This window comes from Lepidothrix coronata, unplaced genomic scaffold (assembly GCF_001604755.1).
Source record: "Lepidothrix coronata isolate B3197 unplaced genomic scaffold, Lepidothrix_coronata-1.0 Scaffold343, whole genome shotgun sequence".
NCBI lineage: Eukaryota > Metazoa > Chordata > Aves > Passeriformes > Pipridae > Lepidothrix > Lepidothrix coronata.
In genome coordinates, this window is record NW_016690523.1 from 107,295 (window position 1) to 118,832 (window position 11,538).

At 62.9% G+C, this 11,538-nt stretch overlaps 2 protein-coding genes across 3 annotated transcripts in view; both read right to left on the reverse strand.

Annotated features, from left to right (window-relative positions):
- Positions 1 to 875: 875 nt before the first annotated feature.
- Positions 876 to 2,007, reverse strand: TCAP (titin-cap). Its single transcript, XM_017838505.1, has 2 exons — positions 1,862 to 2,007; positions 876 to 1,146 (listed from the first exon to the last, which is right to left on the reverse strand). Exons 1-2 carry the CDS (start codon positions 2,005 to 2,007, stop codon positions 891 to 893), a joined length of 402 nt encoding a protein of 133 aa, XP_017693994.1. The 3' UTR covers positions 876 to 890.
- An 814-nt stretch (positions 2,008 to 2,821) lies between these two features.
- Positions 2,822 to 11,538, reverse strand: part of STARD3 (StAR related lipid transfer domain containing 3) — a 14,106-nt gene continuing 5,389 nt past the window's right edge. Inside the window, exons 7-14 of one of the 2 annotated variants that reach the window (XM_017838501.1) lie at positions 11,046 to 11,101; positions 10,260 to 10,361; positions 9,031 to 9,093; positions 7,984 to 8,079; positions 7,417 to 7,496; positions 6,951 to 7,055; positions 5,737 to 5,830; positions 2,822 to 3,763 (exon numbers count right to left, since the gene is read on the reverse strand). In XM_017838501.1, coding sequence (XP_017693990.1) covers positions 3,659 to 3,763; positions 5,737 to 5,830; positions 6,951 to 7,055; positions 7,417 to 7,496; positions 7,984 to 8,079; positions 9,031 to 9,093; positions 10,260 to 10,361; positions 11,046 to 11,101 — 701 coding nt within the window. In that variant the 3' untranslated portion in view covers positions 2,822 to 3,658. The remainder of the gene's footprint in view (positions 3,764 to 5,736; positions 5,831 to 6,950; positions 7,056 to 7,416; positions 7,497 to 7,983; positions 8,080 to 9,030; positions 9,094 to 10,259; positions 10,362 to 11,045; positions 11,102 to 11,538) is intronic. The other variant, XM_017838503.1, reaches the window with a different exon arrangement.

Sequence of the window (11,538 nt, forward strand, 5' to 3'; positions counted from 1 at the left end):
CTCCCAGTGCTCCCAGTGCTCCCAGCACTCTGGGACAAGGAGCAGGGTGAGACCCACTTGTGGGGCTGGGGGGGGGGCGGTTTGAAGACTCCAAATCCTGCCTATGCCGGAGCTGTAGGTGGGTGAAGGGGAAGAGACAGGCAGCTCCCGGGAGGAAGGGCCGGGAACGGGGCCGGGATGGAGCCAGGCTGGGCTCAGGGAGGGCACAGGGCCTGGCAGGGACCCAGGGACAGTGGGATCCGGCCGGGAACAGCTAATCTGGGCTCGGGGGCCATCCTGGATCCTGGCACCAGGGCGGGCGACAAGGGGGGGTTATATAAGCACAAAAGGCCCCCCCTCCCAAATCCGCCCCCCCAAACCCTGCAGGACACCCGTGTCCCTGCAGCTGCTGTGCCTCAGTGTCCCCCATCCCACAGCAGGTCCCTCCCCCTAAGCCTCGCCCCCCCAAACTCCCCCCCCAAAGACACCTCCTGCACAGCGTGAGCCTTTTATTGCCGTACAAAGACCACCGTTTGTACAAACCCAGCCCACCCCCCCGCCTCCCGCAGCCCCCCCAGGGCCCCCCCTCGGCCCCGGGCAGGTCTCAGCGCTCCTCATCTTCACATTCCCGTCTCTTTGCCAGGGAAACTGAGTCACGCCGGTGCTGCCGGGCGCCCCCCGAAGCGCGGGAGGCCCCCGACCCGCAGGGACCCCGTCCCGACCGGCCCCCACCGATCCCTCAGCAGGGTGGGCTCCCAGGCGAAGGGGAGCCCACCCCCACCTGCCCACTCCCTCCTGCGCTGCCTCTTCGGGGTGGCTGAGCAGACCCAGGTCTCTGGGTCCCCCCAGCCCCCCAAAATCAGCCTCGTGCCCCCCCAGCCCCGACCCCACCCCCCGTCCCCCGTCCCCGCTCAGCCCCGCTGGGCCTCGTGGGAGAGGGAGCGGGAGAGGGTCCGGGGGAGCCCCCCCTTGGCTCCGCGGAGGTCTGGGGGGGCGAAGAGGGGTACGGGGAAGGTTCGGGCGTAGGGCAGGAGGTGCTGGGCCAGGGGTTGCCCCAGGACCCCCACCCGGAGCAGCCCCCAGGGCGAGCGCTGCTGCAGCACCCGCACGGCCCCGCGCTGCTCCAGCGACTCCCGGCGCGCCGTGTCCACCTCCCGCCGGCACCACCTGGGCACGGGGCGTTTGTGAGGGTCAGCACAGGGACCCCAGAGCCCCGCGGGGACCCCCCCGTCCTGCTCTGGCCTGTTGGGGTCACCCCGCCCCACTGGGAGACCCCCACCATGTCCTGCACCACCCCCCTGGAGACTCCTGTGTCCCATCCCATCCTGTGGGGACCCCCAGAGACCTCCCGTGTCCCACTCCATTCCACTGGGACCCCTGGAGACCCCCTTCTCCCCTCCCATCCCGCAGTGACCCCAGGATACCCCCATGTCCTGCACCGCCCCATGGCCCCATCAGGGTCCTTGGAGCCCCCTATAGCCCCCAAACCCTACGGAAATATCCCACTTTGGGACCCCTGGAGTCTCCCACAGTCCCAAGAACCCATGGAAACCCCGTAGTTTGAGGCCCTTGGAGCCCCTCGAAGCCCCATCAGGACCCCTGGAGCCGCCCACAACCCCAAGACCCTGTGGAACCCCATGGAGCCCCCCACAGTCCCCAGACCCCACGGAAATCCCATATTTTGGGGCCCCGTGGAACCCCCCAAAGCCCCCCATCACGACCCCTGGAGCCGCCCACAACCCCGAGACCCCACGGAACCCCTGGTTTGGGACACTTGGAGCCCCCCACAACCCCAACACCCCATGAAAACCCCCTGTCCCTTGGTGTCCCTCGCCCCCAGCGCCCCTGTGCCCCCCTGTACCCCCCTGGCCATGCCCCTCACCGCTCCTCGGGCCGGGTGCTGAGCTCCAGGTCCAGCCACTCGGCACTGAAGGTCTCTCCCCTGCCCACGTCCCGCTCGCTGACGGAGCAGCCCAGGCGGGCTGAGAGCCCCCCGTCGCAGCCCCCCACCACGCCGGGGCCCACCATGGTGCCAGTGCCCCCCCCCGCGCCCGCCCCGCTTTTATGGCCCCGCTCGGGCTATTTTGGGACGTGTCTCTGGCACGGCGGGCACGGGACGGTGCCAAGGAGGGGGTTTTGGGGGGGTGGCACTGCTGACACGTGTCACCCCTGCGTGTGCCACCCACGGGCGTGTACCCCCCCCCACTGCCAGCAACGTGATGGCACCGGCAGGACCCCCCCTGGCCCCTGCCCAGGGCACGTCCGGCCTTTCCCGTCCGGCCTTTCCCTGCCCCCGGGACCCCGGAGGGGGTCGATGAACATGGGGTGCCACTGCCAACGTGGTGCCACTGCCACCCTGTGCCACCAGAGGGACATCGGGGGCCCTCCCTCAGGACAAGGGGGGTTCTGGCTGCAGGGTCCCCCAAACAGGCTGTTTATAGGGCCTCCCCCAGGCTGTTTATAGGGCCAACAGACAGGTGCCTGCCGGGTGCCAGCGGCCCAGGGCTCACAGGCTGGTGACAAGGGGGGGGACGTGGGGCTCCAGCCACCCCCAGCCATCCCCCAGCTGTGGGGGTCCCACCCCAGGGAAGCACCGAGGGTTGGGGGGCACGGGGGGCACCGGGTGCAGACGTGGAGGCTCCTCACCCACGGGGCTGCCAGTGCCACCACGGGGTGGGGGACAGTGACACCCAGGAGCAGGGACACCCACAGCCACTGCCACCACCCACGGCCAAAGGAGCCTGGAGACCCCACCCTTTGTGCCCGGGGAGGGCTTTGGGGTGACCCCGTTCCTGGGCTTTGATCCCCGCGGGTGACAAAGGGCACGAGGGGCACGAGGAGCTGCAAACAGTGCAAGGCTTTAATTCCCCCCTCACAGACTTGGGGGGGGTCGGGGGCAGATCCCCAGGCCATGGGGAAGGGGAGGGGTGTGCAGAGAGCCCCGGGGGGGGGTTGCTCTGGGTGCCCCCCCCTCCCTTCGTGCAGCCCCCGCGTGCGGGGGGGGCCCACACTGCTGCTGCTGCTGCTGCTGCTGCTGTTTTTAGAGCAGCACACGGAGCTCACAGGTAGAGAAACCGCAGTCGCCCCCGCGCCCCCCCAACCCCCCCCCCCACACCCCCAAAAAGGATCAAAGTCTCTGCTTAAGGCAAATCCCGCGCCGGGAGCTGCGGGATCGGGAAGGGGGAAGGGCTCACCCGGCCCCATGGAGGGGGTTTGTGCAGTCCCAGCCGTGCCCCGGGGTGGGGGGCACAGCCCCGGGGGGCACAGGGGGTGTGGGGGGGCACAAGCTGTGCCTAAACCCCGACGTCAGAGCTGGCACGGGGCTCGGCTGTGCCCTCACCCCGTCGCGGCCTCCACTCCTGTCCCCTCTTCCTCGTGGAACTGGGGCGCAAGGACAGGAATTTGGGGGTCACAGCTGAGCCCCCACCCCCTGTGTGGGGCGGGGGGGGTCACACCTGCCCTGTGTGGGGCAGGGGGGGTCAGCCCAGCCCCAGAGGAGGGCAGGGCAGGGGTTTGGCACGTAACAGTCAGTGGTTCCAGGGCCCCAACAAGGGGGCAGGAGGAGCTGAGCCCCCTGCCCGGGGTCAGCCCAGCGCTGGCAGCGGGGGGTCCTCTCCCTGGGGAGGGGGTGTAGGGTCCTGTCTCCCCCTTCCAGAGCAGAGAGGGCCGTGGAATGTCCTCAGGGCTTGGAGCAGAGCTCGGCCATGCGCTGGCGCAGGTGGAAGGCGAACTCGAACATGGTGGCAGCCAGGCTCTGGTGGATCAGGTACCGCGGCAGCCGCCCCTGCAGGGACACAGCGGGACTGGCACAGGGCTGGGGACTGGCCCCATCCCGCCCCAGGGCCTTCCAGGGACACAGAATCACGAGCACAAGTTCGGGAATGGGAGCTGCCCTCATCCCACCCCGGGGAGTTCCTGGGATGCAGGAGCCATGGGTGAGGTTTGGGGCTGGGGGCTGGTCCCCTTCCCACCCCAAGGGGTGCTCCAGGGACACAAGTGAGGGTTTTGGGCCGAGGGGCTGCTCCCGTTTCAATCCAAGAAGTTCCAGAGACGTGAAGCCATGAGCAGGATTTGGGGCTGGGGTCTGCCCCCATCCCATCCCACCCCATCCCAGGGGGTTCCAGGGACAGGGACACAGAGCCACGAGCAAGGTTTGGGGCTGGGGCCTCCAGAGGGGCTCCAGGGATGATGCAGGAGCCCTTTGTGAGGTTTGGGATGGGGGCTCCAGGGATGCAGGAGCCCTCTGTGAGGTTTGGGATGGGGGCTCCAGGGATGCTCCAGGGATGCTCCAGGAGCACCACGGTGCGGAGCTGCGGCTCTCGCGGAGCTCCGATCCGGGGGAGGATCTGCAACGTGGTTTGATTTCCCTAAAAAAGCCCTGCACGACTCACCCCCACCTGCCTCAGCCTCGGCTCCGTGATGGGAGATCCAGGAAAAAAATAATAATCCCAGTCCCTGCGGGGGGAGGGAGCCCAGGCAGGACCGGGAGCTGCTCCGGGGGTCCCGAGCAGGGAGGGATGAGTGGGCAACTATGATGGGGGTCAGGGGGGCACAGGACACCCCCCTGCCCTCAGATTGGGGGGTTACAGCACAGATTTTTCCCTGGAGAGGGTTTCCTCTCCGATAAAAGGGCAGGAGAGTGCAAGGCCACTGTTCCAGGGGCCATTTCAGTCACCTCCCCACACGGACCCAAACACACACACGTGCGGAATCCTGGAATCCTCCCCCCTCCCTGAGCAGGAAGGGATGAGCCACGGGCTATAAATACCCCTCCAGGGCCAAAGGAAGCAGCGAGCAGCTCCGGAGGGGGTCTGGGCACTGGCAGAGCCCCTCGGGAAGGCGCTGGGAGCAGTTGGGGGTTATTTATAGCTCGGCCGCTCCGGAATTCCTCCCACCGCGGAGGCGGCTCCGGCCCGGGAAGCACAAGGAACCTCTTCTCTTTCCGAGCCCCATCACAGGGGTTTGTTTACCCCCCTCAAACCCCTTACAGGCATCGGAGCCAGATCCATGAAGGAGAAAACACATCCCTGGCACAACGGGGCGGGAGGGCACTGCCCCGCTCCAGAGCACTTCCCAAAGCCTTTGGCAAGGCAGGCAGGAGCCTCTGGGGGAGGGGAGGGGAGAGGGCCGTGGGAGGGGAGGGAGGGGAGGGCTGGGGCTGCTGCAGCACAGCGATGAATGGAGCCTTTGTGCCGCTGCGGCAGCGCCGTTACCACGTCAACCTTCCGCGGGGGCAGGAACGGGCCCGGCTCCGCTCCCGCTCCCACTCCCGCCCCATCCCGGGCCCTCCCGGGCCACCCTTTTGTCCGGGACACCGGCAAGGCCACTGGCAACAGCTCCACAAAGAGCTCCGGACCTGGGAAACCTCATTTCCCCCGGGTGGATATGGGGTGGCTGTGGTTGTATTGGGGGGTGTTGGAGCTGGGAATTGCCCCTTTGGAGCATTCCTGGGAGTAGCCAGGCACAACTCCCGTGGCCAACAGTTTTTTGTTCCCAAACTGGATAAAAACCTCCCTTCCCCCAGTCCTGCACTCAGAGGTGAAACCCCTAAATGAAATCTCTCAGGTAAGGAAGAGCTTCCCCATCTCCTTACCGGGGCAACGAGGGGGATTTTGGGGTAGTTCAACCTCCACCTGAGTCCCTTCAGGGCAGTGTTGGATAAGAAACCACTCCCATGGCTGCTGGGATCCAGGAGCAGGGCCCTGGGATGTCAGAGCCCCCGGGAGAGCTGCGCTGGGGACCAGGAACCGGCTTTACCTTCAGATCCGTGTTGAGAATCCAGATGAAGGTGCAGACCCTGGGGTTGCTGGGACACTTGAGGACGATGAATCCTCCGGGTCCATTCTCACCCCTGTGGAGCAGAGCCAAGAGGATCAGCCAGAGCCAGGGCTGGCTGGAATCCTGCACTGCTCTGGGATGCTCCGTGTGGATCCCACCCGGCAGCCAGGGCCTGGCGGGGCAGGAGCAGATGTGGAGAGCCCAGGAAGGTGTTCCTTGGCTCCAGGTGCACGAGCCAGCACGGCAGGGCAGGCTTCCCACAGGTGCCTTGGCAGCGGTGGTGCCAGAGCAGCAGCAGCTCTGCCTCTGGACTGTGCCAGCTCTTCCCCACGGGAAGGTTTCCCAGCCAGGCACAACTAAGAGGTCCCAGGGAAGCCCTGTGTGCTCAGGACAGGCTCAGGACAAAGATCCTGTCACTCCAGCCCCCAGATCCTTGCTGGCACCATCTGATCCGTCTCTGAGACAAGAGCTGTGCACACACACAGAGCCCAGACACAGGTTTCCCTTCCCTCCCCAGAACACACTGTTTTTGCTGGGTATATTTGTTGAAGGATTTTTCCAGGCCTCGAAGTCCCCTGCTCTTAAATGGAGTGAGGCAGCTCTGAGATAAAATGGCAATTACTTTAACCAGATTATTGGGAAAAACGACGTGGGAGCGCGGCGGCACAGCTGGGCCCCGGCAGGAACAAGGAGTCCTTGTCTGCTGAGCCCGACCCTGCCAGGACCCAGCACCAGCCTGGCCCTTCTGAACGGGAGAGGCCAAAGCCCTGCTGAGATTTTGGGAGCTGCTCCATCCTTCTTTCACCCACGGGACCTTCTCTCCATGTCTTAAACTCGGCTTACGAGGAGCACAAGGCATGTGAGAGGCTGGGAGTACATCCAGGTGCTTACTGCCCCTCCGAAATTCCTGCTGCACAAACAGGATGCGGACTGGGACGGGGCTGGTGCTGCTGCTGGTTGGGCACCTCCACTCCCCTGAGCTGGGAAACGCCCCAGCAACACTGACAGCAACAGAGAGTTTCTTGAACAAAGGGAGACGAGCAAGGGAAGCGAGGTTTGGCTCCACAAATAGCTCGGCTTCCTGCAAGCCCTGCCAGGAAAGGCAGCAGGGTTTGCAGCTAAGTGGCTCTTTGCCCTAAAGCTTCGTTTGAAGTGAGTGATCCCAGCTGAGAAAAAGAGCCCCTGGCTCTTACCTGACGTACTTGGAGAGAGGAGGCTTCAGGCTGTGCGTGGTCGATATCCCTGAGGAAACGTACCTGTCCCTTCTCCTCTCGATCCGACGCACGTTCACGAAATCCCTGAGCAAAGAAAGGGCACTGCCTGCTCAGCACACGCACATGGCATGTGGAGGGAACAGATCCCGCTCCCCTGACTGCTGGGAAAGGCTGTGGCAGGGCTGTGTCAACACAGGGACAAAGCACAGCCAGCACTGATATGTGGGAGCCCGACCGAGCGGCCGCCTGAGGTTTGGAGCTCTGAGAATCCTGCCAGGAATGTCTGGAGGAAAATTTCAGGGGCTGCTCGCCCTTGGGAGGGTCACACAGCAGTGACACTGGAGCTCCCGGCCAGCCCAGAGCATTCCCAGTGCCCTCAGAGGGCTCTCCCCGTGGTTTGGGGGTGTTTTGGGGGCTCAGCATGAACAGAGTGGGATGAACTGACCTTGGGGAAACCACCCCTCCGGCAGCTCCGGCCGCCACGTCGTACGAGACAATCGTGTTGTCCTCGATCCGCTGCAAGATCTGGGGAGGGGATAAACAAAAACAAGAGAGATTCGCTCAGGCTGTGCCTCCAAGTGCAAAGAGCTGGGGGATACAGACCCTCCCCCAAACCAGCACTGGGATCAGAGCACCCACAGGGTCTCTGGCAGCGGAGGGGGGTGAGTTCGCTGCTGGTGTGTGACGGGTTTGCCTCCCGAGTTTTTTGGGGGGCACAGGTGTCACCTCCAGCTCCCCAGCACAACGCCCAGACGCTCCAGCGAGCACAGGCAGGCTCAGCTCAGCCTTGGCCCCTCTCCCTGCCCACCTCACGGGCTCTTGGCCGGGCTCAGGCAGCGGCTGCCGCGCGGCGCTGGGATGAGCGGCGGAGATTTAACGCCTCAGCGACTGGGACCCAGCTCGGCTCCAGCACGGCCTGGGCACTGCCAGCAGCCTGTGCTGGGCTGGGAAGCTCCAGCTCTCCGCTCCAAGGAGCTCCTGTGATTAAGCCATCTTTGTCCAGCACGCTCACCTGGCACGCTGCCACTGTTCTGTTCCACAGGATCATCTTCTCCGGCTGGAGAATCACCTCCTGGTAAACCAGCTCAGGAGAGCACTGCAGGAAAGCCTGAGGACACAGCCAGAGCAGTCAGCCAGGCCCTCTGCTCCCCTTGGGGAAGATTATTTTTAAGGAACACAGGGCAGGACACAAAGGACAAGGGGGGATCATATTGGAGAGCGGCCTGCCTTGTGTACAGCCAAAGCCACGGGTGTCACCCCTGTCCCAGTGCTCCCAGGGGACCGGGGGGCACAAACACACAGGATTTGGGAGCACTGAACTCTGTGCTGGTGTGAGGGCAAGGATCTGTCTGTTTGCCTCCTCTCCCACCCCAATTCCCAGCAGCTCCCCGTGCACCATTGCTTCGGGAAGCCGCATTTTAGACTCTCCCAAGCCATTCCAAGCTCCACCACGCCCACCATCCATATTCCCCCCTACACATCCCCACGGGACCGGGGATCTTTGGAGGCAAACGGTTAATGCAGTAAAAGTGGGACCATCCAGCTTTTCCTGGTGAACACACACAAGAGCTGCTCCACTGGCAGCTCCTGCCAGCGAGGCAACATATGCACTGGAACAAAGAGAAGCCACGGCAGCGCCGCCGCTTCATTAGAGCGTGGTTCCCAGCCAAGGCTCTCCAGCTTGGGAGAGGGCACGGAGCAAGGCACTTCCGAGCGGCTCTTCCCGGTGCCAGGCAGCAGCAGACGCCTGCTCAGCCCTGGTCTTGCTGGCAATTAGTTCCAATTAGCCTCCTTGGTCAGATTAGCCCGAGATGCTGGGGTTGGAAGCGAGTCTTGCAGTCACCTGCTCCCAATTCTCCCGGCAGAGTCCGGGGCCCGGGATGTTTGCTGGGGAGTTTGTCTGCCGGCCAAGGGGTTTTCCTGGAGAGATTCCCCAGTGCAGTTCGTCTGTCTCAAGCACAGGGAGCCTGTTCTGCAGCCCTGACCTGTCCTGAAAGCTGAGCTGTGGCCCTTTGCCTGTGCCAGACTGGCTGAGGAATCGATCCAGGGAGGTTCTTACCTTTAAAATAAAGGTCTTGCCGTGGAAAGGGATTTCAAAAGTGTAAACAACATCACCAAAGTCCTGTGCAAGAGATAAGAAAGTTGTATTTGTGTAAGCAAAAGGAATTGCTCCTATCTGGGGTGAAGCCAGGCAAACCCCTGAGGTTCCTGCCACCCCAAGGGATCCCCTTCTCCCCTCCAAGGTCCCCCTGTCCCCCACAGTGGGCACAGAAACCGCCCTGAGCACGTTTCAGCTGGCCATGCCCAAATTTCCATCAACAAAACAACATCCAGAGAGGCAGCAGGGGTGAGACAGAAAAAGAATCCGCCCCGTGCCAGCCTGCAAACCCCACGTCAAGGTCAAACTCTCTTTGCAGCACCGGGGCAGGAGAGGGGGGTCGGTGCCAGCGCTGCCGGTGCCACCGATGCCGGAGCTGAGCCCCCCCCGAGGGGCTGGGCATGGGCACAGGAAAACCTTTCATCGTTAGCCCTGTGTTAAACTCTGATTAGTCTATTTAAATCCATCCCCCTTTGGAAAAAGAAAACAATCTGCCCAGCTAGTTTGGCATCAGACAAAGGATCACTTGACAGGGGAATTTGAAACACCAGATGAGACAGCACTTTGCAGGGTTCGCACCTCCCCAGTCGTGTTTCCACCTCGGGAAAAAAAAAACCCTGGTTGGGTTTGGGGGGCAGAGACACCTCCTCTTTCTCCCCACCCTCCAGAGCTCTGGACACCCCAGGAAATTCTGGGGTGGGCAAAGACACATCCCAGATTTACACTCCAGGTCCCTGTGCTGGGGAAGGGGGGACACCAGTGGATTTGGGGGTGGGAAGAGCAGTGTGTACCCCACACTTCCTGCTGCCACGTGGGCCAAGACCCCAGTTTGGGTCCGCCCAGAAGGCTCCAAGGCACCTTTCCATGGAGTAAGAGCTGAGCTGGAGCCATGGGAGCAGCATTCCAGTGCTCACCCCAAAGGTGAGCCCTCCAACCCTGCCCACCCACCACCGGCCAGAGGGAGGAGGGCTGGGCTCCTGCTCTCGTCAAACTGCAAGGCAATTAAACGTCTAATTAAATAAGAGGAGATTTTGCATTTAACTGAACTGGAAGAGATTCCTAATTCAATCAGGTAATTGTAACGCTTGTTAATTTTTCATGGCGCAAGGAGGCTTCCAAAGCCTCGTTTGTCCCGGTTTTTGCTAAGCCATCCGTGCCCTCTGCCAGCTCTGGGAGGGGGGGGGACACACCACACTTGCATTGTTTTTCTCGAACTTCCAGTTCTCCTCCTGGGCGAGGATTTGGTCCACGACCTCCATGGCCTCCTTGCCTTGCCGGACATACTCCTTTTCCTGGGAAAGCAGGGAGGGTTTCATTAGCTGGGCGTGCAGGAGGCCTGAGGGGGGTGTGTAAAGCTGCTTCCCCCCCCCCCAACCGCCGACTCTCCAGGCTGGCACAGGGAAAAGGGGATCAGAAATCTCTTAATTTGGGTCACAGAGGCCTCATTTTGGAGCTCCAAGTCACGCTCCCCGCCTTGGCTCGGATCCACACACCAGCTGCGGCTCCTGCCTCAGCGTGAGGGCTTCCAGCAGGCAAAGGGCTCTGGGATGTGCAGCTTCCTTCCTGGAGCAGCCACAACGGGGGCTGAACGGCAGCAGGAAAAGGTCACAAAGCCCGTGCCCAGCCAGGTTTTGGGGAGGTGAAGGGCCACCCCGCAAGTCATGGGGACAGGGAAGTGATGCCCGTGCTGGAATGCGACCAAAAAAGCAGGGATGGAAGGAGGACAGGCAGGAGCAGAGCCAGGACACATCCCTGTGGGACGCTGCAGGGAAGAAGACACAGCCCTGGGGGAGTGGGGTGAAGGTGGGGGGCTCAGGGGACCCTTCCTGTGGTGGCCACGAGGGGCTCAGCCACACATCCCCAGAGCAGAGGGTGTGGAATGGGGGACAGCAGGACGGGGGAGATTCCCACAGCCCCACATCAGCCTGGAGAGGGACAGGACAGTCCCAGCCTCGGGCTGTGCTGCCTCAGTTTACCTGAGCTGTCAAGGGCTTTCTCCCTGTGCCTTCCTCATCCGACTCATTGTCTGACCCTGCGGGGAAACACCCAATTAATTCACAGTTAACGAAGGTCCCACTGGCACAACCCTCTGACCTTCTCCTGGGGGCAGTGTCTGGTCCCTGTCCTGTATCCAACGGGAAGGGCTGTCAGTGAGGATGACTCCAGCCCTGCCTCCCTGAACACCTGCTCAGCTCTGGAAGGCTGAGCTCATCCTGGGTGTCACCTACACCAGGATAACAGCTCTGGAAGGCTGAGCTCATCCTGGGTGTCACCTACACTGGGACAACTGCTCTGGAGAGCTGAGCTCATCCCGGGTGTCACCTACACTGGGATAACAGCTCTGGAAGGCTGAGCTCGTCCTGGGTGTCACCTACACTGGGATAACAGCTCTGGAGAGCTGAGCTCATCCCGGGTGTCACCTACACTGGGATAACAGCTCTGGAAGGCTGAGCTCATCCTGGGTGTCAG